Source organism: Psammomys obesus, unplaced genomic scaffold (assembly GCF_907164565.1).
Source record: "Psammomys obesus unplaced genomic scaffold, mPsaObe1.curated_primary_1811, whole genome shotgun sequence".
Taxonomy (NCBI): domain Eukaryota; kingdom Metazoa; phylum Chordata; class Mammalia; order Rodentia; family Muridae; genus Psammomys; species Psammomys obesus.
This window is the reverse complement of record NW_026585698.1, coordinates 6,607,689-6,634,338: the sequence shown is the minus strand read 5'-3', so window position 1 is coordinate 6,634,338 and position 26,650 is coordinate 6,607,689. Positions and strand designations below refer to the sequence as shown.

At 44.8% G+C, this 26,650-nt stretch overlaps 2 protein-coding genes across 2 annotated transcripts in view; one reads left to right on the top strand and one right to left on the bottom strand.

Moving 5' to 3' along the window:
* The window catches only part of Jmjd1c (jumonji domain containing 1C), a 157,474-nt gene extending 156,900 nt beyond the window's left edge, over positions 1-574 (bottom strand). Inside the window, exon 1 of the mRNA XM_055598915.1 lies at positions 232-574. The gene's annotated coding sequence lies outside the window, so the exon portion shown is untranslated. The remainder of the gene's footprint in view (positions 1-231) is intronic.
* The window catches only part of Reep3 (receptor accessory protein 3), a 78,580-nt gene continuing 51,936 nt past the window's right edge, over positions 7-26,650 (top strand). Inside the window, exon 1 of the mRNA XM_055598916.1 lies at positions 7-142. Within this exon, the coding sequence (XP_055454891.1) occupies positions 111-142 (32 nt within the window). The 5' untranslated portion in view covers positions 7-110. The remainder of the gene's footprint in view (positions 143-26,650) is intronic.

Here is a 26,650-nt window from a genome sequence, read left to right as displayed (position 1 = left end):
CCGGGCGCCGCGCGCACACACCGGGCCGGCTCCCGAGGGCTCCGGCGCGGCCCCGGGGAAGGCGAGCGGGGAGCGCGCGGCCTGCGGTCGGCGGCCCGGCGGCCGGGAAGATGGTGTCGTGGATGATCTCCCGAGCCGTGGTGTAAGTACCGGAGGGTGCTGCGGGGGGAGGGGAGGCGCTCGGGGCCCGGTCATCGGGGCCGAGCCCGACGGGCCGCGCGGCCTGCTCACCCGTGTCCGAGTCGCTGCGGGGCTCCGGGGCGGCGGCGCCGGGAGCAGGGCGCGGGCGGGCGGGCGGCGGGCTCCGCTCCGTGGAGCTGCTCCCCGGCGCGCGGCGGCCTCCGCCCGGCTTCTCCGCGGCCTCTTCTCCGCTCCTCGGCGGTGCGCGCGGCGGGCGCTACTCGGCTGCTCTCCTCGGCCTCGCGGCTGCTCCGCTGCCCGACGGTGCGCGCGGCGGGGCTCTGCTCGGCTCCGCGGCGCGCTCCCGGCTGCGGCTCCCGCTCCCGAGGCCCGCGCTGCGCGGCACCGCCCTGCGCAGGCTCCGCCGACGCTGAGCGCGGGAGGCCGGCGGGGCTCCGGATGCGCCCGAGCCTTTGTCACCAGGTCTACCGCGTTGCGGTGTCTGTCCCCCGGCGGCCGTGCGCCGCTGGGTCACGTGGAGGAGGAGGAGGAGGAGGAGAGAGCGGTGTCAGCCCTGACTGCACAGTCCCGCTCGGGGGGTCCCAGGAAGGAGCTTGTTCTGGAAAGGTCGGCCAAACCCTGACTTGGGCCCGGTTTGGGAAGAAATATTTGCGATGGAGAAGGCGCGGGCAAGGTGCCTGTCCCCTTTGTTCATTTTATTGTGATACAAACGAGAGCTGCGGATCGGAAAGGGGGGTGGGATGGGTGAGTTGTGTTGTTTAATCTGCAGTGGTATTTTAATACAAGTTAAACCGGTTCTCTTCCCATCTTCCACCTTAGTCCTCTCCGCACTAACACAAAGTCACCAAATAAACCACAGTAATTTAGGTAGAGCCTGGGGACGGGGATTCATTATTCATGTAGGAGTAATGTCATCTGAGTACCTTAATGAAATGTTTATATGAAGTAACAGGCCTCGCAGATTGGTTTATAATTTGAAGGGAGAAAATGACATTACTTGGGCTTTTTATTATTATTTGTTTTTACTATGGGGAAGGAGCTAATTTTTCTAACTTGGTTTTATTTAATTTGGAAGTGAACTAGGTAACCTAATTTGCAGTGCATTCAGAATTTGTCATCTTATGAAATGCCTCTAGCTTTAAAGTCTTCGAATTCCTCGTGTTCATCTTAAAACCCAAAATAAATAAAGTTATATACCATTGACTCCTTCATATTGTTTTTAGCCTTTTTCAGGGCAATCTTTGGTTTTCCCTTAGCCTACCTTAAGTTTCTCAACTGTTTTTACCCAGCCCTTCAAATTAAATACCACATTTTAAAAAAGCTGTTTTTGTTTTTTGATTTCTTATTCTTTATTATTGAAAGTCTGACGCTACCCCAATACAAAGGTCAGTACCACGTAGGAGATCTTACTGGAATGGACATTTCACATTCACAGATATGACTGTGCAGGTCAGAATGTCAAGTCTTATGAGGGTTATAGCCGGTGTAATACGTGATGTTAGACAAGGAACAGATTGTATGTGGTTGGAGAGTCATCAAAGAAGGCAAAAGAGATTACATTCAAAATAGACTTTAAAGAATGAACCTGACCTACATAGCCAAAGAGGAAGAAGGAAAAGATTTCTTATAGGTGAATTGGTGTAAACCAGAGCCCAGGTAGATTACAGAGTGAATGCAAGAGAGCAAGGAGAGAGAAAGCACCACCATTGTTTTATGAAGTTTGTAATCCCAGAAACACAGTGGAAGGGAGAGGTCTCCTACTGACACACCTCAGTGTCAGCCTGTGGAATTTAAGGTCTGAGGAGTAGGGGAAGCAGAAGAATGTGATTTTAAAGAAAAAGAAAACACTCAGTAAAAGATGTATTAATCAAGAGTGAAGAAATGTATTTCATGAGCCCTGGGTCCAGCATATAGTGGAAGCACAAGTGTCAGTATTCTCACGAGCATTCTGAATGTTCCCGTCGGCTCTTGAGTGTGTCTCTAAGCATGAAGGCGTCCACACAGACCTGGGCACGTGTTCTACACCGTGACATCGAATTCATTTATGTGCATCCTTCGTGGCCTACTGAAACAGCCAGCTGGTCCTAAAGAGGATCAGACAGTTTTCTCAGAGCCTTTCGTGGCATGACTCAGGGACAAAGGACCCTCCGTAACCGGAACTCCCAGGATGCACTAACAGTTCTTCACAGACAGAGCCAGAACAATGGCTTTAGAGACCTAAGTGTCACTTAATAGCTGTGTTGCCCCTCCAAGCATACCAAACCCAATTGAGCTTAAGTTGCCTTATTGTTTTCAGTTTATTGTTTTGGAGTGTCCTTGGGGATAAGTGTCAGGACAGCCTGCAGGAGTCACTTCTTTCCTTCTACCATGTGAGTCCCAGGGATTGAACTTAGGGACTTAGACTTGTCAAGCAGGCAGAGTCTCCTCATCATCACAAGACCAACAAATCAGCAGTTTTTAAAGGGGGGGGGGGGTGTACGTACACGTATGTGTGCATTTCGGCAGGACCCCAAGGAGGCCTGAATGCAACGTCAGATCCCTTGAAACAGCAGTCACAGGCAGTCATGAGCTGCCATGTGAGTGCTGGAACCAAACCTGGGCCTTCTGCAGAAGTCAGTGCTCTTAGGCCAGCTCCCCAAGTGAGCAGGTTTTAAGGACTAGGAACGTGAGCCTACAGCATAGTAGTAAAATTATATACACTGCCCAATGCCTCACATTCTGAAAGCGTGAGTCACAGATTGCGGGGAATCCCCGCTTTTCCCTAACTTTTCTTAGCTTATGTTATATAGCATTGTACACGAAATCAAAACTCAGACCAGCTTGTGTGAATTCAAATATTAGCTCTGTCACCTACTGACAATGATTCACCCCGTAAGATAAGGTTCGTTCTTACATACAATGTCCACAATCTGCATCTGAGGAAGAGTAATTATTCTGTAAGTGGCAGTAGCTGCTTTCCAAACAAGCATGCACCACCACCCCAATACCTACATATGAAACTTCAGGCTGTTGTCTGTTTTCTCCCCACCCCCTCCCCTGAGTCTGTGTTTAGATAACGTTATACATACGGAAGTTTTATGCTGTAACACTTAATAGGGAATGCTGTTATGCAGGTACAATTCTGCAGTGAACATTCTCCACATATATGTCTCCATGATTTCCTTGGGATAAGTTCATGAGGGCTATTTCTGAGTCAAACTTTATGTTTTCATGAGCATTAGTATAAAACAGAAAGGTATTAATGTCTCAGCAAAGCACAAGAACTTTATCATAGAGTGGCAGCCTAGCGATGGTGGCACACTCCTTTAAGCCCAGCCCTTGGGAGGCAGAGGCAGGTGGATCTCTGAGTTCAAGGCCAGCCTGGTCTACAGAGAGTCCAGGACAGCCAGCTTTACACAGAGAAAGCCTGTCTGGAAAGGAGAAAAAAAAAAAAAATGCAGCCTGACATACTCGTGTTAGTGTTTTGTTTCCTAATAGTATGATAGGTCTCTTTCCTTTTGTATTTTGTAACTTATTAGCAAAGTTGAATAGTTGCCCTAATATTTACTTATTAATTATCTTATTACATAAACAGTCTGTTTGTGCTTGGTCACTTACCTCCCTGACCTTCCGCTTGTCTTCTGAGTGCCTTACTAGACAGGGTAGCTCCGACTATTTCATATTGGATAGAAATATATTGTAATCTATATAGTCCGTAGTTTTTGTGGGCTGTGAGTGTGTTGGATACATACGTGGGCACCTGTGTGGGCAGCTGCATGTGCCTGCAGAGCCAAATCATAGACACCTGTGCCTGCAGGTGTCTTCCTCTGTTGCTCTCTATTGTTTGGGCCTGGGGAGCTCACCAGATGGCTGGCCTGGCTGGCCAGCAAACCTCTGGGATCCAGCCTCCTGCCTCGGCTCCCAAGCACGGCAGCTCGGGTGCATCTGCCATGCCCATTTTTTAGTGTCGGAGATGTGCGCACGGGTCCTCATGCTTGCACAGCAGAGGCTTCACCCACTGAGCCCTCTCCCCCACCCTTTAATGACATTTCCACTTGTTTTTGTTTGTTCGTGGCTATTTGGCCACTACTGCAGATCAAACGTAGGCCCTTGTCCACACTATCAAATGTTCTACCACTGAACTACATTCCCAGCTCTTAAACATGTTGGTTTTGCTTTTAACTTCATGTAAACCCAGAGGTTTAACTACTCTTTTCTCATAGACAATTGAACTATGGAGAGTTCAATATTTCTTTCTTACATAAATAACACCTTTTCATTTTTGTTTTATCATAATCATGTCATCTGGCAGTAATAGCAAAAACTGCCTTCTTCTTTCTTTAGTTGTTTGTTCTAGCTTCATTTTGTTGCTGTGACAAATATCCCAACAAAAAGCAACTAAGGGAAGAAAGAGTTTATTCTCACTCCGGGTTCCACACAGCAGTACATTATTTCAGGAAGTTAAAGCACCACATCCACAATTACAGTCGATTTCCTCCAGCTTTCTGCTCTTCAGGACCTAGGGAATGGTGCCACCCACAATGTGCTGGAGCTTCAGTTAACAAGCATAACTATTCCCCGACAGACGTGTCCATAGGCCAACCTAAACAAGTATTTGGAGAATAAATTGTATACCTAAAAACTGTGCCCCAGCTATGTCCCCTCCTCTTCCCGTCATGTCCTGTTTTACCCCTCTACCAGACATCACTTGTAAGCATAGGCTGTCTTATCATTTCGCACTCCTTTAAAAACACTCCTTTATCTGGCTGTGTTCCCCTTCTTATCTCCTCAGTTCCCTCTCTCACATAAGAATACCTCAGAGGAAGGGCTGGAGAGATGCCTCAGAGTCACTTGTTGCTCTTACAGAGGACCTGGGTTTAATTCCCAGCACCCACAGTCAGTAACTGCAGTCCCAGGGGATCTGACATCTCTCCTGATCTCCCCAGGTACCAAGCATGCACATGGTACACATGCATACATAATGTCAAAGCACCACACATAAAATAATTTTTTTCATTTTTTAAAAGAATACGTTTAAAGTACTTTTAATATTTTTAAATTTTTAAAGAATTTTTTTTAAGACTACCTCAAGAGCATAGTCTGTACTCCCTTCATCTGCTTTGTCTCCTGTGGGACACTCCCAAACAGCATCACTCGGCATTTCCTTCCCCTCCCACTGAAGCTGTTTTCTTCCCTCATCGGCGACGTCCAGTTGCTGCTGGCTTGGTCTTCATATCTCGCATCAGCAGCCCTCGCTACAGTTATTCACCATCTCCTTGGACTTTCTCCAACAACTTTGCTTTAACAAGAACTTACATATTTAGTAATTCAAATAATTTTAAATTAGCATAAAAACACTGGGAAAGGTTACTGCTGATTCCCTGCAGATTATAAGCTTCTTTTTTGTTTGTTTGTTTGTTTGTTTCAGATTTCATATTTGTACTCTTCCATGTATTTTCCAATTAAATGAAGATGAAGGATTACAATTGCTCAACAAAAGAATTGTAAAATTCTCATTTATCATATTAACTGGCTGTGAAATTTTTTTGCCTACCCTATCTGTAATTAGTGAGGTATGTTTAACACTCATGCTATGATATTTGCAAAGACCACTGTGAGTGAAAGACAGGGAAGGCGGCGTGGTCGCCCAGGTCCAGTGGATAGGGGAAATGTAGCAACTGGGATGGTGTTGTTGGTTAGGGATCAGGTTAACTAAAGAGTCAACCACAAAGTGTCACTGTTTCACAAAGCTAGTCAAAGTGATGTTTTTCAAAGCTTTGGGGTTTTTTTTAAGACAAGATCTCACTATGTATTCCTACACTCACAGCAATCCTCCTGCCTCAGCCTTCTAAATACTGAGATCAAGGGAATGAGCTACCATGCCCAGCTCAAAGTTCCTTTTGATATGCTGTTTTTTCTTAGATTTTCTTTTAATTGTGTGTGTGTGTGTGTGTGTGTGTGTGTGTGTGTGTGTGTGCACGCCTGCATTTATGGTTGTACCAGAAGTTGTACCGTGAGGGTGCTGGAAACCAAACCTGAGTCCTGTACAAGAGCAGCAAGTGCTCTTACCTGCTGAGCCCACCTTTCAGCACTACACCAGGTTTTCTTCCCTTTGCTACAATTGTGGTTTTAGATTAAATACTTCTTTGGAGGGTGCTGTGCATTGTGGGGTATTTAGCGGAACTCCTGGTCTCTGCTCACTGGATCCTGTGTCACCACGCCTGATGCTCAGAGCCCCAACCATTTCAGGACAGTGCCCTGTGTGTGCCACCTCATATGCAGAATTGCCACTGGCTGAGAGCACCCTCCCCCAAGCTAAGTACGAAGGGAGGAAGACTGGGAGGGACAAACCTGAAAGCTATGGTGCCCAATATGGGCACGTGTGGCTATTTAAATGTGAGTTAATTAAATAAATTCCGCAATTCAATTTCTCCATATTGATAGTCACATTTCAGGTACTCAGTGGCCTCCTTACTGGTCAGTGCAAAAATAGAACTTTTTCTAGTTACACAGTCATATGAGAATAATCTAGAAAATATAGTCACCTGCCTAGCACATCCATCTGAAACTGGCTGGCTTGTTTTGTTTGCTGTTCTGTGTGTCCTTATAGGAGACGCTAGAATTCCTGTAATGATGTTGGGAAATTCACTAAGATAGAGCTTTTCTCTGCAGTCATTTAAAGACTTCCAAGAGTGATAAGTAAAACTACTGAATTCTTTAAAAATCATTTTATATTATCCTAAGTGTCATATTTCTATATGACACAGCAGAGTTTGGAATTTATAATAGGTAGGGCTAGGAGTGTAGCTCAGGACAGAGTTTTTTGCTGCGTTTGAGTTCTGTATGTTTTTGGCTTCAAGGAGTGTGTTGTTTGTTTAAGACAGGGTCTTTCTCTGTAGCTCACTCTGGCCTTGAACTCAAAATCTTGGTGTCTCAGTCTCCTGAATGCTGGGATTACAGCTGTGAGCACCAAAACTGGAAGCCTCTGCCTGAAAGGTCTAGGCTCCAGGTCTGATCCCCAGCACCATACATACAGGACAAGATATTAGGATTATGTATTAGTTACTGTTCTTTTTCTGTAAGAAGACACTGTAACTAAGGCAGTTCTAAAGGAAAGCATCAACAGGTTTGTGATTCCAGAAGGTTAGAGTGCATGATGGCTGAGCAAAGGCCTGTCAGCAGAGCAGCTGAGAGTGCTGTCTCTAACTTTCAGCAGGAGGCAGAGAATGTCCTGGGGGCGACAGAACGCTTGTAACAGCCCAAGACATACATCCTGCAACAAGACAGTGCCTCCTAGTCTTTCCCAAACAGTTCCACCAACTGGGTACCAAGTGTTGAAACATATGATTCTAAGGGGGACATTGTCATCAAACTCCCATGGATTAGAAGCATGAAGCCAAAGGTTCCCATTGTTTTACAGTGTCAGCAACATGACAAAGACAGAGCTAGCAAGAAAATCCTAAGTAAAAGTCAAAGGAAGAATGTTGACATAGTAAGTACTGACCAGCAAGTAATTCAGAAAGTAATTTCAGGAAGTGTTCCCACATCCTCCTGCAGAGTGTGCATTGATGTTTTCACGTTAACCATGCGCCAGTCTTAGGAAATAATTATTAGCACACATAAGGAAAATCAATCTCTCTGCTGTTGATAGCTTCATTAACCTTTTATCGTGTCACATTTCTGGGAAGTATGGCCTGCTGGCACTGATACAGCAGAGCGCCACAAACTAGGTCACTTCAGAAGTCTGAGATCAAGGTGACAACAGGTCAGCTCCTGAGGGCTGAGGGAGAATCTCTGTGGAGCCTGTCTGCTTTCTGGTGGTTTGCCAGGCACCTCTGCTGTTGTCATCGCTGATCCCTCCCTTCATCTCCACATAGATGTGTGATGGTGTGCCGGTCCAAACTCACAGTGGATTATAGCCTGCCCCGTAATGACCTTGTCTCCAGATAAGGTCACCTTCTATAGCAGTGCTTTGGTCTCCAGCATACCCAACAGGGCACCAAAGTCCTTTAGGCATACAGAGGCACACAGACAGAAGCTCAAGAACAGTCTTAGGGACTGGATGGAAGGGGAAAAGAACAAATATCAGTCTTAACATGATCTTAGTCTGTGGGAGGAGGGGTGCTGATTGTCTGCTCCTGTGACTCATGAAGCTAGAACTGAAGTGTGTGCTCTCTCACCTTTCACAGTGTTGACACAAGTCCCGATTGTTAGTGCTCTTGTCCTCCAGGCTACTTAGTCCAAGAACTTCCAGGGAATTCTGTTTCCATGCCTCTTCTCCACACTGTAGAAGTGCTAGAATTTCAGGTGCCCACCACCACATCCAGCTTGCCTTTTTTTAAATTTATATAGGTGTTCTGCATGCATGTATATCTGTTTATGTGCATGCCTAGTGTCCACGGAGGCCAAAAGAGGACAGCCGATCCCCTGGAACTAGAGTTACAGCTGGCCATGAGCTACCATAACATATCTTGCTTTTTATGTGGGTACCAGGGATCAAACACAGGTCATCAGGCATGCCTGCACAGGTAGTACTTCTACCCACTGAGCCAACCTGACAGCCCGTAAAGGACAATTTTCTAACCTCTAAAATTGTTCACCATTAACTGCCAGCTTTGTGAAAGCTGTGTGTGGTCCTCCACTGAGACAAGAAGGCAAGGCAGAACCCAGCAAAGGTCTGGACTGGACTGGTTGGGTGCTTCCTCTGGAGGACCATTTAAAAAAATGCATCAGGAAAGATACATATTTTTTAATTATGTTTCTATGTATGTATGTATTTATTTATTTATTTATTTTTGAGGCAGGTTTCTCTGTAACTACCCTGGTTGTCCTGGAATTCTTGACCAGGCTAGCCTAGAATTAAAGGCATAAACCACTATGCTCAGCTATATAGTCTTTTCAACTACAGAAATATTTAAATAAATGAATATATTAAGCTTTATTACAAGAGTATCATAAAGTGATTGGTGACTTTAAAAAAGGCATGTGTCTTATGCTAAAGACACTGATAACAGGACACTTTCCATTATCAAACCTTACCAATTCTATTGGTGAGGACAGGGCTGAGATGGGGTCTCTCTACATAGCCCTGACTGACCTGGAACTTGCTGTGTATACTGAGGCTAGCCTTGAACTCAGAGATCTTCGTGCCTTGTGTCCCTGCTGGGACTAAAGGCATGTGCCACCATACCTGACCCAACTTTACCAAGCTTTAGGGCTTCCAAAATTTGGAAATGTGCTTTCAGCAAAACTCTAAAGTGAGTAAACCAGCTCTAGTCCTTAGAAAGGCCCACACGCAGTTTAAATAATAGGTTCAAAGATCCGTGCCCACAGCACTACACAGACTAGGGACTGAGCCTTTGGGAAACACACCTCCTAAAGATAATAAAGCCTGGTAAACTGGGTTGCATTCAGAGTCAGAGCCCAGGAATCGGTAAGCCGTTGGAGCACGGGAAGATTCACCCTGTCATTCTTACAGTGACTGGCATTAGACTGAGTGGAACTCAGAAAACAATACAGAAACTATCCTAGATAGGTGAGGAGCTCTAATGGGACAGGGGCAGAAGCCAGAGAGCCAGTAGGAGCCTTGTCTAGCAAGCCAGACGCAAGAACCATACAGGAGAGATTAGTATACATATGTGCTATTATTACATATGTGTACATATTAGTACACATTAGTACATATGAAACGAACAGAAAAATCAGCCAGCCAGAGCGATGCATGCTTGCCAAGCCAACAATCCAAGCTTCGTAAGGGGCTGAAACAAGAGGATCCCATGAGCCAAGGAATTAAAGGCCAGCAATACTCAGTCTCAGACAAAACCAAAGAAAACCAAAACACCTAAACTACAGGGGACCTTGAAGGAAGGAAGGGAGGGGAGGGAGGGAGGGAGATGTGTTTAGATCTGTGCAAGAAGGGGGCAATAATTTTAATAGCCTTTTAAGTACACAAACTTCTTTTACTAATTAGGAACATAGTTTTCTCAATTCCTGTCTAAGGGAAGGGAAAGAAGTTGTGCTGAAAAAGCTGCCACTAGGCAGAATCACAGTTTTGTGATGTAAATCTGTGTTATGTAATAGTCTTACATCCTGTAGGGAACTCTTTAAAGTCATTCTAAGATTGGACAAATGAGCAGACATCTCAGAGGAAACCAGTGCACACAGATTTACAAAAAGATAGACTCATTAGTTTTCAGGGAAATGAAAATGGAGACCATATTGGAATTCTGTTTAACACCTACTGGATTGCAAAAATTAAGGACTTGGTAAATACCAAGTGTTGGCAAGGACATGAGGAGCGACCATGTCTTCCTTGGAATGCCAGCACGCTCGTAAGGTGCTGGAACTGGTTTAAAAAGATTCTGGCCCCAACTTAACAGTATTAGTCATTCACATACTCTGTGAGCCATCTCATAGCTAGTTCCATACCCTAAAAGAAATTAAGCATATACACGGAGAGACATCCACAAGGGTGCTTATAGGAATACCTGTAAAGCAAAAATTCACCAAAGATACCATTTTACATAGACAGGAAGAATGAGTAAATACAGGTATGCTCTGGCTTCGCTCACACTAGAAATAGGCAGGTCCAAGGGTTGCTCACCCGCGCCTTTAATCCCAGCACTTGGGAGGCAGAGGCAGGCAGATCCCTGTGAGTCCAGGACAGCCAAGGGAACACAGAGAAACCCTGTCTCAAAAAACAAAAAACTGCTGTGTGTGTGTACATGATGGAGTCGTGCTGAATGTGCTTTCAAGCATGGCTGTGGGGGAGTAATAAGAGAACTGCAGTGTTGTATCTGCAGCAACCCAGATCAACTCCATATCACATGACACCGTCTTTAAGTGCCTCCACCTAGGCAAGACTAGTAGTTAAACTGAGGAGAGTGAGTGAGTGTTAGACACAAGCTTCAGGATAGGGGTTAGCCTTGAAGGTAGGAAGGGTTGTAGAGGTTGGTGGTATGGTGTTCTGTTCGTAAGTTCTGACAGATTCATGGACTTCACTTTATCATGGTATATGACACAGAAGTGTGTGTTGTATATCAGGCTTTACACTGAAGACGCGGTTCACGCTTGCAGTGGGTTAGGAGCTACCTACGATAACTAAAGGGGCAAGCTGAGACAAGCAGGGAGCAGATACCGTGGGAAGGAGGGACCGGTCCTGCCCCAGCCCATATGTTCTAGCTGGTATAGAGGCAGGTTCTCCCGCCACGCCAGGCCACAGATGGAGGCAGGAAAGGGGCCGCACCTGTCATGAGCAGTCGAGTCTTGGAACAGAAGGCCAGAACCTTTGAGAAAACGCCAAGCAGGCTGTCTCTTGTCCTTTTTCTCAAAGGCTGGTATATGTCCAGTGAAGAACGCCCAACTTCATATTTTCCGAAGGGTTTTTGAGGTTCTCTGTGTAGATGCACAGCCTTGCTAGTTGAACGCCCTCTTTTTTTTTTTTTTTTTTTTTTTTTTTCCCAGTTATTGTCAGATGAGAGTTTTCGGGTTTTTTTTTTGTTTTTTACCTTTTAAATTAATGGCAAGGGGACATGTGTGTGTCACTGCAGTGACATGGAGGGCAGAGGGCATCCCGTGGATTTTGGTCCTTGCCTTCCATCTTGTTTGAAACAGGCTCTCTTGCCTTTCTCTCTGGGTACACCAGCCTAGCGGATCTCGGGGCTGCCTGTGCTTCACAATCTGCCTCCCCTCTCACCTACAGTGTGTTGGGATTACAGGCCTGGGCTGCTGCACCTAGCTCTTCTCTGTTTACCCATGGCACCATTTCTCCAGCCCCGGGAGTTACTTCCTTGTCTATCTCTTGGATATATTGCATATACGCTACAAAGTAACTCAGTATTTAAAAGCATGTGAATTAAAGTGCCAAGCCTATGAGAAAACGTGGACCTGAAATGGAGAATAATGTCCTTCATTCAGAGGCTATGCTGTGCCTTTTAGTGCCGCTGCCTGTCTGTGCTGAAGGCTAGCTAGTCAAAAATCTTACACTGCTTGAGACTACCCATAAAAGTGATTTAACTTGAGTTGAAGATAGCTCACTGTTAGAGTCCTTACCTTGTGTGCATGAAGTCCTGGGTCCAGTCCCCATCACTGCAAGCAGAGAGAGAGAAAAAGAGGCACGGAGACAAGGGGAGGAAGAAGGGAAGGAGCTTATGTCTAATGTAAAGCAGTTCTGCAGGAAGTTCGGAAGGATAAAAAGGGGGAGCATCACCAGTGGGTTCTGGATGGCTCGGAACCATCATGGGAAGAAGGAAACTAGCAGGAATTCTGGTATGTAGTTATTCCTTGACCACCCTGAGCTCCGTTTAGAAAAAGTAATATGGAGAGGTTGGACGCTATCCCCAGGGTCACTGTTGTTGTAGGAGCGGTCTGGCTCTGACATCTGTCACTCTCTGGTGGCCAGGATTTATTTGGCTTGTTAGCCTGGTCTCTTGCTCTTGTTCATTCCTTATACTGTGTTTAGTCAGTCAGTAAATGACACACACACACACACACACACACACACACACACACACACACACACACAGAGCATCAGAGGATCCAGAACCGGATATGAGACATCAGCTTGATTGTAAAGATTTGTAATTTGAGAATGCTGCATTGGAATTTTAAGTCACCTCTACAACCCCACCCTGCCCTGCTCCCACCCCCAGCCCCACCACCCCAATGAGGCCGCAGTTACTCACAAGGAAAAACACATTGCAAATGTAGCTTTTTCAGCTCGGAGAGTATTTACTTCCATGTGGGCCCTGAATGACCTAGATTCCCTACGGTTCATCAGTCTTTATGTTTTGCTAACATTTTAATCCAGGAAACTAAGTCTACAACCTTCTGGCAAACAAGATTTTCCAACCTTGAACTGGAGTGTGGTCACACATGCCTGTAATCCTAACACTTCAGTTTTGGAGGCAGGAGAATCAGAAGTTCCAGGCCTGCCTGAACTGCGTGAGACCCTGTCTCAAAGGATTTCCTAACCTTGTTCACCCTCTAAAAATGAATTGTGTAAGATGAGATGATTTAAAATCACAGGTTGGAGCCAGAAAAGCAGCTCTAACATTATTTGAGAAGCGCTGTTGGTAAAATGATGGCTGTGGCATCTTAACACATCTTTATTTTCAGTGCTGCAGTGCCCCTAAAGGAGAGTATCCATTTCCATTTGGTTGTTGTTACTACTGTTCCTGTTTGTTTTGTTGTTTTTTCACTTGTTTATTTTTGAGACAGGGTTTCTCTGTGTAATCTCCACTGTCTTAGAATTTACTGCGTCCACCAGACTGGCCTCCAAACTCACAGAGATATGCCTGCCTCTGTCTCCTTGTTGCTGGCAGTATCCATTTTTATACAGGTGCTGAATGCCACAGTAGAATTGAACTGTGGCACCTGCCACTCTGGTAGCTGAGGTGGAGGCTCACTGGAGCTCCCACATCCCAAATCAGCCTTTGAGACCCTGTCACAAAGAAGTGGGTGAGAGCACAGCATTAGAGCTCCCGAGTGCTATAGCTTATTTGGAAGTCTGTAAAAAAATCTTTTTCCTAGACTCCATTCCCAAAGAATCTCATGGGTGGATCTAGAATGGGCTCCTCCATGGACACACAGTCACACTTTTAAACCCTTATGCTGGATTCTTTTGACAGTAATAATGTCAGCAACTCACGGGATTGAGCTGCCAAATACCACTGTTTTAAAACAAGGAAGTAGAAACCGTGAAATGGTGTTAGTTTGGTTATTTAGTGATATTAAAACAAGCTGTCTCCCCTGATAAAAAAAAAAAAATCCCTATAGCTTACCAAGAAGCAGTCAGTGGTCTGTGAAGAGGTAAAGCCCCAGGGCCGTCAAGGTGACTCAGCAGGTCAGGGTGCCTGCCACCGAGCGTGACTGAGTTCATTAAACCTTAGTTCAGTCCCCATCTCTGGGACCTACATGGAAGAAGAAAAGAACAGACACCTTTTACCTGTGCACATCAGTTTGCCCACACACAGACACATGCACACGCCGTACACACAAATGTAATTTTAAAATGTTTAAAAAGAAGTAATCCCCTTCCAGACAAAGTTGGTCTTTTTAGTATCAATTGCAAAGAATGTGGGAAATGGAATGTCTGGAGTTTATTAGCGTGTTCTCTCAGTACCTCATGAATTTGAACCTGGAAATGGATATCACGTCTTCAGCCAGTATGAGAACAAAGTCTAGCAAGCAGTAAAACAGTGCAAGCCACTGTTTGTGCAGTGGCTGCATGGCCTCCTGCTGCGGTAACACTTATGCCATCCCAAAAGGGTGTTGTAAAGCTTCTGGGTGTGGAGACTTGTGCTTGTTAATCTCTAGGTAAATTCATCAGAATTGTTTCTGCCAGTTAAAGTATCCACAATATAAAACTAAGTCTCAAGGCTAGAGAGATGAGTGAGCAGTTAAGAGTACTTGCTACTCTTGCAGAAGTCCCAGGTTTGATCCCCAACAGCCACATGGTGACTCACAGCTGACTGTTAACTCCAGCCCCAAGGGACCCAGCAACTGTCTTCCAGCTTGCACAGGCACCCGGAAACGGGTCCACATCACCACACACAGGCACACAGATTTACACATAACTAAAATTAAAAAGACATAAACTCCTAGAAGAGACTTGGTAGGAGAGAATATATTCAGGTCGTGAGTTTTCTGAGTGACAGTGAGGACCACACATAGTTTGTCAGGATACTAGTTGCAGCAAATCATACTGTGAGTGAGTGCTCATTTTCTGAGTCCTATTTCTGTGTAGCTGGTATTTGTGTGTGCAGTCCTAAAAGAAACTGCTGGAATATGTCCAAGTTCTCTTTCATGTCCTTTCCCTAAAGTCTAAGAAAAGCTATATGGTATTTAAAATGTGGCTCAATGTGTTGTTATGGAAACTAATAAAAGAAAAGGAAAGCAGGAAAAGGTAAGTTTTTTGCTAGAAACCAGTAAGGAAAACATTCTGTGGCAAGGATTATTTTAATAAGCAAAGGTACTTTAAAGAAGTTAAATGTAGATTCTGTGCACAAACTAATAACGAATCAGAAATGGAGAGACGACCGCCAATCCAAAAGCTGTAATATTGGGAAACAGGGCCACTTTCAGACGTGTTGACACTGCGCCTCCAGGTATGTCAGGAACAGAAGTCGTCCCTGCTTTTTTTCAGCTTTGTGGGTTAGTTAATTACGGTTTAAAATTTCACTGTGTCAAACTGAGAAAGTCCTAGAACAATCCAGTTAAATGTTCAGTCCCTTCTTTACCTTTTCATATTTCGATCTTGGCTTAGGATGCATTTGTGTAATGGTTTGTCTGTGTTGTATCTTTAAAAGGGTCAGTGGTGTCTTTCCATCTACAGTAAAGAGTGTTTTCCCCCTTCTGCAAATATTTAATGAGCACCTACAATGTATCAGAGAGATGCAAAACTAAACATGTCAGGTTCTGTCCTGAAGGGCTTTCCAACACACAGACCACAAGTGGGTGACAGGCGTGCACCACCGTAATTACAAACAGTTCTTTCCAAGTATGTCCCTGCCCCCATGCCTGGTGTGCTTTTTAGAAAGGAGACATACAGAGGCTGTAGGATGTCTTAACCCAAGTAAGAACAAAATGTCGAGGTAGTGTGGAGAAAGGGGTTCTCACCTAAAAGTGGCAGGAAAAGCAAAGAGTCTTTGAAAAGTCATCTTTCTGGAGCTGGCAGCAGTGGCACACAACTTTAATCTCAGCACTTGGGAGACAGGTGGATCTCCAAGTTCACAGCCAGCCTGGTCTACAGATCGGGTGCCAGGACAGCCAGGGCTGTTATACAAAGAAATGCTGTGGTATGGGGGGGGGTGTGTGTGTCAGGGGTTGATATGCTGAGCTTAATATGGGAATTTGGGCCCCATATGTTTTATTAGCCTTCATAACTTACAAGCACACTGTGTATGTACTCCAATATAGACCGTATATTGTAGTAAATTGTAAGAGTGACATTTGCTAAAACTGCTATTGAAAACATACCCAACACCTTAAGAGTCCAGTTGCCCCTTTCCCTTGTATAAGTAGGTGTTAGAGACTAATTCACTGAAGCAAAGGTCATTGGACTTACATAGTTCTTCTCCACACATTAAAAAAAAAAAAAAAAAAGCAGAGCTCTGGTCAGCAAAGAACTTTCATCTGTCATCCTGTAGTATTTAGTGTACCTTAGATTGATTTCTCTATCTGCCTTATTTTTGCAAATAGATGGACATGAATCAACTATCTGAAACATGAACAATTGCTATTGAAATTGTGGTTACTATGGGTACTTCTTCCTGTTGTGTTTCTGTCAGAAGATAAGACACTGTTTGGATTGTGTTCTCCTTTAGTCTGGTGGTGGAGTGACTTAGTTCAAACAGGGTGGCTGAGGAAGTGAAAAGTTGGCTTTGAACAAAGACTTGCATGTGGCAGGGCCTTGGCTGTTCAAGAGCCCAGCTTAGCTGGAAGAGAGTTCCAGTAAAGCTGCCTGCCAAGGGCAAGCCCAAGGCTGGCTGTGACAGCTGCGGGACTCCATGTGGCTAGAGCAGAGTAGTGGTGTCACTAGTGGCATAGGCATGGGGATTTGTGCTGGGCACATGGGGGCCAGGTTTAGAGAAGAGAGGAGCATGTGATCCGATCTCGGGTTTTACAAGATCTCTGTGCTATGGAGAACAGACTGGGGACAGAGGTCGAAGCTGGGAGGTGGGTTGATGGGCTCTTTTAATAAGCTGCTAAAGAGGAATGGTGACTGGAACGCAAGTGGCAGCAGCGGTTACATTCGGGATTTATTTTTTAAAACAGAAACTGGGAGGACAGTTTGGATGTGGATATTCAGAGTGAAAAAAACTAGTTCATAACACAGGGAATTAATCAACGTCAAGAAAAAGTGCTAAGCATGAAAAATGTGCAAGGCAAAGGCTGCCCAGACAGTCTCGCAGCAGAAGAGCAAGTGGCAATGAAAGGATGATGATACACTTGATCAGGTTGTACCGTTGGGAGACGTGACTCAGTCCGATATGAGAATTACTGTCTGTAGAAATTACTTCAGTGTGGCATAGGGGCAGGAACAGATGAGGAAACGGGTAACAGAGTGCTGAGTATAGAGCACTGAGACAGGATGGCTGTTTAGGAATGCACCTTGTCTTGTATTGGCTTCATATCCTTGTCTCTCTGATCATACCTTTCACCTCAGACCACACACAATCACTTCCAGTGTGGTCACAAAAATAAAACAAAAAGTTTTATTTTTAGAGATTGGGAGAAGGACCAACAGCATGTATTCTTAGGGAAAGGCTGATAATGACAGGCTGAAGTCGACCAAAATTATATACTTCTCTGTCAGTGATAAAGACGCCATAGAGAGTAGGAAAGAAACTGGAATGGGACAAAATATTAGTAGTATGTAAAGGTAGACATTAGGGTTGGCGGAACAGCTCAGTAGGTGGCACATCTGACGAAGCCTCGCCACCTGAGGTCAGTCCTCAGCTACCCACATAGGAGAACCAGCAACTGCTCTTACTCTCTGACCTCCACTGGAGCAAAGGAATCTGTGTGCACACAAAGTAAAATGTAGTGAAAGCTACTACTTCTTTTTAAAAAGCAAGATAGCTCTCATATTCAGAACATATGAAGACACACGGACAGGATATGTATGCATGAAAATAGCCAAGGAAAAGCTGGGTGTGGTGGCACACACTTGTAATACCAGCAGGGTGGATCTCTGTGAGTTGGAGACCAGTCTGCTCTACCAATGCAGTTCAGGACACTCAAGGCTACCCAGAGAAACACTGGCCAAGGAAAGCCAGCAGTGGTGGTGCACATCTTTAATCCCAGCACTTGGGAGGCAGAGGTAAACAGATCTCTATGAGTTCGAGGACAGCCAGGGCTACATAGAGAAACCCTGTCTTGGAAAAAAAAAAAAAAAAAAAGGAATGGGGCCCATGCCAATGAACACAGAACAATGTGCGTTTCTAAAGTGATGACAGTGGTGAATAAAGCTGAAGGAGTTTCTATTCACTGTGTCTTTGCATAGAGAGCTAGAGCACCCTGGGCTGTTAATTACTGCTACACCTTTGGAATTACATGGGAACTGTGCTTGTACAAATTTACCTGCAGCCTGAAAAGCTGAATGACTGTGGAGAGTAAAAGTCTTTTAAGAAAAGTATGCAAGGCTGGACGTGGTGGCCCACCACCTTTGATCCCAGCTCTCAGGGACACGCCTACGGGCAGGGGTGGGGAGGGGTTACATAGTGAGAACTTGTCTCCAAAAAGAAAGGAAAGAAGAAAGAAAAGAAGCTTCCAGCCCTTAGGCACCTTCACACATAACTCTGTTGCAGTACAGGAGATAGAATCAGAAAGGTAACACCTAGAAAACTAACCCTTCCCATTTAAAAAGAAATGCCTATGGGCCAGCTGGTAGGTTCAGCCTGGGGGTGGGATGGGGTTACTGCTCAAGCCTGGTAACCTGAGAAGCCTTGCAAAGGTGAAGGCAAAGCACAGACTGCAAAACTGTCCTCCCGCACCCACTCACACGCCGTACACACACCAGTAATAAATACAAGTTTAAAAATATATCCCTGAGGGAAAACAAATGCTGTATAAGGATGCATGTTTTCTTCAAATGTTTCACAATTTGGTTTTTGTAACCAAGTGGTAGATAGAACCACCCTGACTATCAGTTACTGATTGCCGTTAGAGGACAATTTTCATGAGGTGGCCCAGAACCCAGGGCACCCAGCTTGTGTTCAGCGGGGTTGGGCAGGATAAGCCCAGGAAAGCATCTGTGTGGTAAATGCTCCAGTGAGCAATCAGCACTCTCCTGAGATGACCCCCTGCTGTTGCTAGGCGCTCTATTCTGTTTCAGGAGGAGGTGGCATCGTTATGTAATGGTGAACCGTTTTTCACCCCTCTTTATGTATTTGGAGAAAGAATTAAAGCTTAAATTAAACTGTTAAATCTTTACAATCAAATAGAAATCAAGATTGTCCAAAGTTGGCCCTAGGAATTAACTGGTTGTACATTTAAAGAAAAAAAAAATTCTTGAGCACGAAAATACAGAATTTGGGGGTTGTTTTGTTTTTGTTCTTTTACCATAGACATAAGAGGCATTAGGCACAGTGCTTAGACATTGCGAAAGCAGTGATCCATGGGGTGTTTTTGCATCAGATGTGGGAAGTTCTGAACTGCGCTCCACCGCCTCCAGCCCTCCCAGTGCCTAGTGAGAGACAGACTTAAAGTGTTCTGGTTGTTTCTTTTAGAACAAAGCTTCTGAAATATAAACACAGAGATCAGCTCAAAGGCTCATCTCCAGCAGCCTAGAAAACAACAGCAGAAATGTGACTGTGATGGACCTCCCCAAAAACAAGCAAAAATACCAGGTCTTGCTTGTTTTTTGTTGTTGTTGTTGTTGTTGGGGTTTTGTTTTGTTTTGTTTTGTTTTGTTTTGTTTTGTTTTGTTTTTTGAGTCAGGGTCTCATGGTTTTGTAGACCAGACTGGCCTTGAACTCACAGAGATCAGTCTTCCTCTGCCTCTTGGGTGCTGGGACTGAAGGGGTGTGCCACCGTGTCGGGCCAGATATTTTTTTTAAGTGCCGTACAACATACAGAAAGAATCAAATTCTTGTTTACACCTCAGATGCTTGTAGATGTGGAGGTTTCTCTTTTGCTTGTTTTTTCTTTGGGGGGGGGGGTTCTGGTTGTTAAAAATAGGGTCTCAGATAGCCTGTGCTAGCCTCAAGCTTACCCTGGAGCCTGGGATGACCTGGAATCCCTGGTCCTCCTCCTTTCTCCACCCAAGTACAGGGCTTACAGGCACGTGTCGCCCTACCTAGATTTCTTAAAAGTTTTTAAAACTGGGTAGTTTGTGTGGTGGTGCCAGGCAGGAGGTATAAAATCAAATCACAAGATTCTGGACTCATTGGTTGAGCTAAAAGTCCCAGAGATTTTTATTCTCTTTTTTAGATTGTGTGTATGTGTGTGGTGTGCATGCATGTGTGTGTGTGTGTTCGAGATCGTGTGTATGCACATGTGTGCTCTCTGGCATATGTGTGTATGTGTGTGTGTGCCACACGTGTGGCATGTATATGTAGGTGCCCATAGGGGCCAGAAGAGGCTGTCAGATGCTCTGTAGCTAGAGTTACAGGTGGTTGTGAATGAGCCAATGTGGGCATTGGGAACCAAATTCAGTTCCTCTGCAAGAACACTGTAGCGTCACACAGCACACACGCACCTAACAACAATTAACAATAATTAATTAAAGAATAAGAGGCCATGAATTTGAAAGGGAGAGGGCAGGACATGGAGATGGATGATGTTATTATATTTAATTATATAAAAAATAAGTTAAATAAATAAAAATCCCAGAGATTGAGAGTCAACGCTTCTGAAGAGGCTGCAACCCCAGGGTAGCATTAGGTAAGGCAGAGATTATTGAGTGTGTCTCAAAAATATTAAAAAACTAAAAACTTACAAAATAAAATACTCTAAAATGAATGCCTACTATGGCAGAGGATAGAGCCCAGTGGAGAGAATTTGCCTACCATGCCCTAATCTTTGGTGCCAATAAATAATAATGAAATAATTAAATGGCAGGTGGGGTGGTGCTCCCTGGCTAAGAGCATTTGCTGCTCTTCCAGAGGACCCAGCTGGATTCGAAGCACAGCAGGTGGTTCACAGTGGCATAGAAGTCCTGTGACACCCACTTCTGGCTTCTAGAGTTGGCAGATACAGAGATCCACACGTGCACACAAGTGGAACACAATTGTTGGTTTGTTGTATTGGTTTTTTGAGGCAGAATCTCTTTACATAGCCCTGGCTGCCTTGGAACTCACTGACCAGACTGGCCTTAAATTCACATGCCTCTGCTTCTCAAGTGCTGGGATTAAAGGCGTGAGCCACCAGCCCTATCACTATGGTGACTTAGATGATTGCTTCAAGTATGTCACCACTGCCTGGCAACACATTTTTTTTTAAGTTAAGTAAAATTAATGTCCAAATATTACACTTGGGAGACTGACAGAGAGCAGGGCCTCATAAGAAAGAATTTGTACATACTCTTACAATTTATTTTCTATATTTCTATGGGTTTTTTTTCCCCTATGTTTCTTTCAAGAAATGAGTGTGGCCAACCAAGTAAGGATTGGGGGAGACTCATGGTTTCTTCAGAGGGGCAGTGGTATGGTCTCATCCAAAACTTCCTTTCACACATATGAACAATGCTTCCCATGAGGAGAGGACTTGGTGCCAGCAGGCTGATTTCTGTAATGACTGAACTCAGGATTAAATTAGGGTATACTGCAGTTCTGGTGGCCTGTATGTTTCTTTTTCTGTTCAGTTGCCCAAGATAGAAAAGAATGTGCCTGCCCCCTTCATTTTCCTGTGCTAAAGGAGAGGCTCACACATCTGCTTGTCAGATGGTTGGCTCAAGAGCATTTTTAAATGCCTTTACCGTGTCTGACCACTATGTTCTAGGTCTTTATTTTGGTAACATAATTTGTGCTATTGTCGGTCCTACAAAATCAGCCTACCGAGCTTTTCAGCCTCATTAATGAAAGGCAGTTTGAGAGAAGGGTGCTTTCAACTGAAGAGGGAGATTGTTCTTGTCATAGGGAGTGGCATGGGAAGAATTACTGCATAGGAGCAATGGGAGGCAATAGTACAATGATCCAAGTACATGAAATGAAGGAAGTGGTTTAAGAAACACAAAAATATAATACTTTCATTTCCAGATCCTGTAAACAGATACTTGCCTGCAGTCCTAAGCATTTGAGAGACTGAATTTAAGGATCATGAGCTTTGGGCTAGCCTGGACTACATAACAGTATACCATCTCCAAAAAAAAAAAAAAAAAAAAAAACATAAAAATAAAAAGCTAGGCTAGGAATGTAGCCCAGTGGTAGAGAACCAGACATCCGTAAGCCTCAGGTTGGATCTCCAACACTGCAAGTAAGTAAAGAAATAATGCAAAGGTAGTGATTGCGCAGGAGCAGTCTCAGACACGAGCAGCAGAGTCTGGCACACACCATGACATCAGTGCATCCTTTTTGTCTAAAGGAAAATTAAAAGATGCTTTGCCTCGGCACACACCTTTAATCCCAACACTTGGGAGACAGAAGCAGGCGGATTTCTGAGTGAATTTCAGGACAGCCAGGGCTGCACAGAGAAACCCTGTCTCAAAAAAAAACAAAGAAAAATGAAACTAATAAAAGATCCTTTGAAAACAAACTGCTAAGGTCACCTCAGCTTGGCAAACTCCTAGTGATTTCTGGGGTGACTGGAGGGAACCACAGCTTAGGTGGTGCAGTGGGAATGAGTGTTTTGGCAGAAGTTTTGGACCTGACTTCTGGGAGGTTGGAGATGCTGAGAGGCAGAGCACGAGTCCCTACATATGGCTTGCCTTACTAGGCTCCTTTTTATTTGCATAGTCGGGTATATTTTAGGAAAGGAAATTTTCTCAACATTTTCAAGACTGGTTTGTATGGGATTTTTTTTTTTTTTTCCTTCACCAGAAGCTTTTTTTTTTAAGCTTAGATTCCAACTCAACTCTTAAATTCTCTTTAAGTCAGAGAGGCTAATGGTAAGTGTGGTTTTACAGATCCTGTGGTTAAGGAGCTAAATAAAGCCTGCAGTTCCTGAGTGAACTTACTGAGGAGTCAGGAGTTGGTCAGATGAGGAGGAACCCATGACCTCCTCAAGTCTAGCTACCTAGTTTGATGGGAATCATGATGAGTAATGGTTAAAGTTAAGGATGCTCCTTTCACCAGAATGAGTATGCCACTTAAAAAAATGGACTTCATGAGCTGGCCAGTGTTGGCATACATCTTTAATCCCAGCACAGGAAGGCAGATCTCCCAGTTCAAGGTCAGCCTGGTGTACAGAGTGAGTCCAGAACTGTCAGGGCTACACAGAGAAACACTGCCTTGGAAAAAAAAAAAAAAAGGAAGTGGGGCTTCAGGTCTCTTTAGGACAATTTTCTGTTAGCAGATCAAAAATTGTGGTGGCTTAGATCTACCTTCCAAATATTGATTTCATCTGCTAATACAGGAGAAGCGAGCCATGAATGGTATGAGGTAATACAAACTGTCATCTGGCTTTTGTTTGGGGTAAAGGAGAGCAAAGGTCTGGAAGTGAAAAGTCCTGTGTTTGTTATGTTTCAGAGTCAGCTCTTAACTCTTGAATCCCTGATCTCCCTGAGCCTTGCTTCTGTTTGTGAAGTAACAAACAGAAGCAATGATATTCACATACCCTACATTCCCCGCCCCCTCCGTTTGAGACAAGGTCTTATGTGGGTAGCCCAGGCTGGTCTAGAACTTAGTAAAGAGCTAAGAATGACCTTGAACTTCTGACCTTCCTGCCTCACCCCCCTCCCCCCAGTGCTGGCTTTGTGGGTGTGTACCACTACCCTCTGCCCCTGTGCAAATTGTGCTGGGGATTAAACACAGGGCCCCATGCATGCTAGACTAGCTCTGCGCCCGTTGAGCTGTACCCCTGAGCCCCTCAGCGTTCCCATACAAGCTGGGCTTTACCACGCAGTAGGCCCTCGCTGTAGGAGGGGAGCCACGCTAGAGAAGGAAGACTGGGAAAGAGGAGGTGGAGTCTGACAGGCTGTGTGTTCTTTCCTTTTTCCCTCTGGCTTTCTCTTTCCTTTTAGAGTAGAAATTTGAAGCTCTGCGTAAAATGAGAATTTAGCTGTGACAACATGGAAATTCCAAGCTTTATAGCTCTTGATAATGTGTACAAAGTCTCCCCAAGGAATGGTGCAGTCTCTTCCTGTCTGTGACAGTTTTAAATTCGACCCTTCCATTCTAGAACTCGAGGTTTGGGGGTGTTCTCTTGTGAACTGGACTTCTCCCCTTTGATCTCTGGACTGTAGCAGAGTAGAAACAGCACCAATGCAGACTTGTGGCAGCAAATCTCTGTAAGGGCAGGAGTCACACACCGCTGTGGCAGGCTGGGTCATGGCACTCACTGGCCGCTTAAACAATGGCACCGTGACTCACCGGGGAAGTTCATCACCAGACCATAACAAGCATATTGTGTGTCACTTGACCTTGAACTGGCTGTTCAAGCATAAATTGATTGTTTTCAAAGATTTATAAGTTGTGAGCTGAGAATGCAGCTTAATTGGTAGAGTATTTGCCTCATATTCGTAAAACCCTGGTCCAGCCCCAGCAACGTATAAAATTGGGCATTGTAGCAAATACCTGTACTTCTAGTACTTGGGAGACAGAGGTACAGCAATCAGGAGGACCACAGTCTCAGAGTAGTCCTCAACTCCAGAGTGAGTGTGAGTGCTGAGACCCTGCCTAAAGGTTCACAAACTGCTCTTTTAGTTACCCATGTAACTCACTTCATCCCATCACGTAAGTTCTTTGTGTGAGTAAATCAAAGTTCTGCAAAAGTCAAAGCAACATACTACTTTAAAAATCTGTTCATGGGCTGGAGAGATGGCTCAGAGGTTAAGAACACTTGCTGTTCTTCCAAAGGTCCTGAGTTCTTTTCCCAGCAACCATGTGTTGGCTCATAACCATCTATAGTAAGATCTGGTGTGCAGGCAGAATGTTGTACAAATAATAAATAAATTTAAAAAAAAAAAAAAAACCTGTTCAGAGTATGGGAGCTCACAACCATCCCAGGGGATCCGATTGTCTCTTCCAGCCTCTGAGGACACTGCCTATGCATGGTACATAAACATACATTCAGTTAGAACATCATACACAATTACATCTGGTTAGAGCCAGGGCTGGCATCACACACTTGTCCCGTCAGCATCAGGGAAACTGACGTAGGAAGAAGTCCATGAGAGAGAGACAGCTTTGGTTACTATCTCAAAAAAACATCCATAATCAATTCAGTTTGGAGTGACCTTATCTTGCCACCCTAATCAGTTTTCCCCAAAAATGCAAGCGAGCACAGCATTGCCGCACCATAGCTGTTGAAGATGCGGAGCATAGAAGTTCAGGTGCTTGGGCCCTGCTTCTGAGAGTCTCATCCCCACTTTACTTGGTCTCCGGGAGCTGGGGAGAGGGAAGGAATCAGGATTGAGGCAGGAGCTCTACAAAAATATTTCCCCTGGGTAGGTATCTTAGTTAGGGTTTCCATGGCTGTGAAGAGACACCATGACCAAGGCTAGTCTTACAAAGGAAAACATTTAATTCTGGCTGGCTTACAGTTTTAAAGGTTTAGTTCAGTATCATCACGCTAATGATGGGAAGCATGCCATGGGAAGCCTGGCAGTGTCCAGGCAGACACGTGCTGGAGAGAGCGCTCAGAGTTCTACATGTTGACCTGCAGGCAGCAAGGAGGGGACTGTGTGCCACACTGAATGTAGCTGGAGTATATGTCCTCTTTCCTTCATTGCCTACGCTTGGCTGTAAGACCTCAAAGCCCACCCCGATCTCCACCCCGCCTCCGTGACACACTTCCTCCACTAAGGCCACACCTCCTAATAGTGCTGCCCCCTATGGACCAAACATTCACACAGATGAGTCTGTGGGGGCCATTCCTATTCAAACCACCACAAAGAAAATAATCTGCCAAATATCAGAAAGCTACTGTTGTAAAGTAGCTCATTCATAGAATTCTTAAATGTATGTGAGGGAGTGGTCAGGGAGCACACAAGTGTCAAGGTCTGGTCTATGGAGGCAGTTCCAGGACAGGGCTACACAGAGAAACCCTATCTGGAAAAACAACAACAAAAGAACTTTTAGGAAACTGTGTCTGAGCTTATCTCTGGTGAAACAGAAAGCCTCAAAAATGACTTTTGTTTTGTTTTTCGAGATAGGATTTCTCTGTGTAGCTTTGGCTGGCCCGGACTTGCTTTGTAGAGCAGGTTGGCCTCAAACTCACAGAGATATACACCTCTGCCTCCCTGAGTGCTGGGATTACAGGCATGCACCACCGTGCCCAGCTCATCAAAAATGACTTTTGCTTTGCATCTTTTAATTATTTGTTTATTTTTATGTAAATGAGTGTTTTGCCTGCATGTGTGCCTGTGTGACTGCTACCCATAGAGGTCAGATGAGGGCTTTGGATCACCTAGAGCCGTAGTTGCAAGCCATTATGTAGAAGCAAGGAACTAAACCCAGGTCCTCTGAAAGTGGCACATATACTTAATCATCTCTCCAGTCCACCTTTTTGTATTTAAATCAATTATCTGCGTTCAGTGTATAACAATAGTATGTCCAGTGGTTTGTAAAGAAGAGGCCCCTCCAGTACCCTGTTATGACTAAGCTGAGGTTATATACTCATGGTTCCATTATGGAAGCTGAGTTAGGGACTGTGTATGGTGTGTGTGGAGGCCAGAAGACTGACCTTCCTCTTTCTTTGGCACCCATCCACTCTGTGTGGGACGTGTTAAACGCAGCACGCCTTTAATCCCAGCATCAGGAGGCAGTGGCAGGCAGGTCTCTGTGAGTTCGAGGCCAGCCTGGTCTACAGAGTGAGTTCCAGGACAGCCAGGGCTGCACAAAGAAACCTTGTCTCCAAAGCAAAAACAAAAACAAAAAAACAACAAAACACACACAAGCAAAAAACATAGGGTCTCTCACTGGCTTGG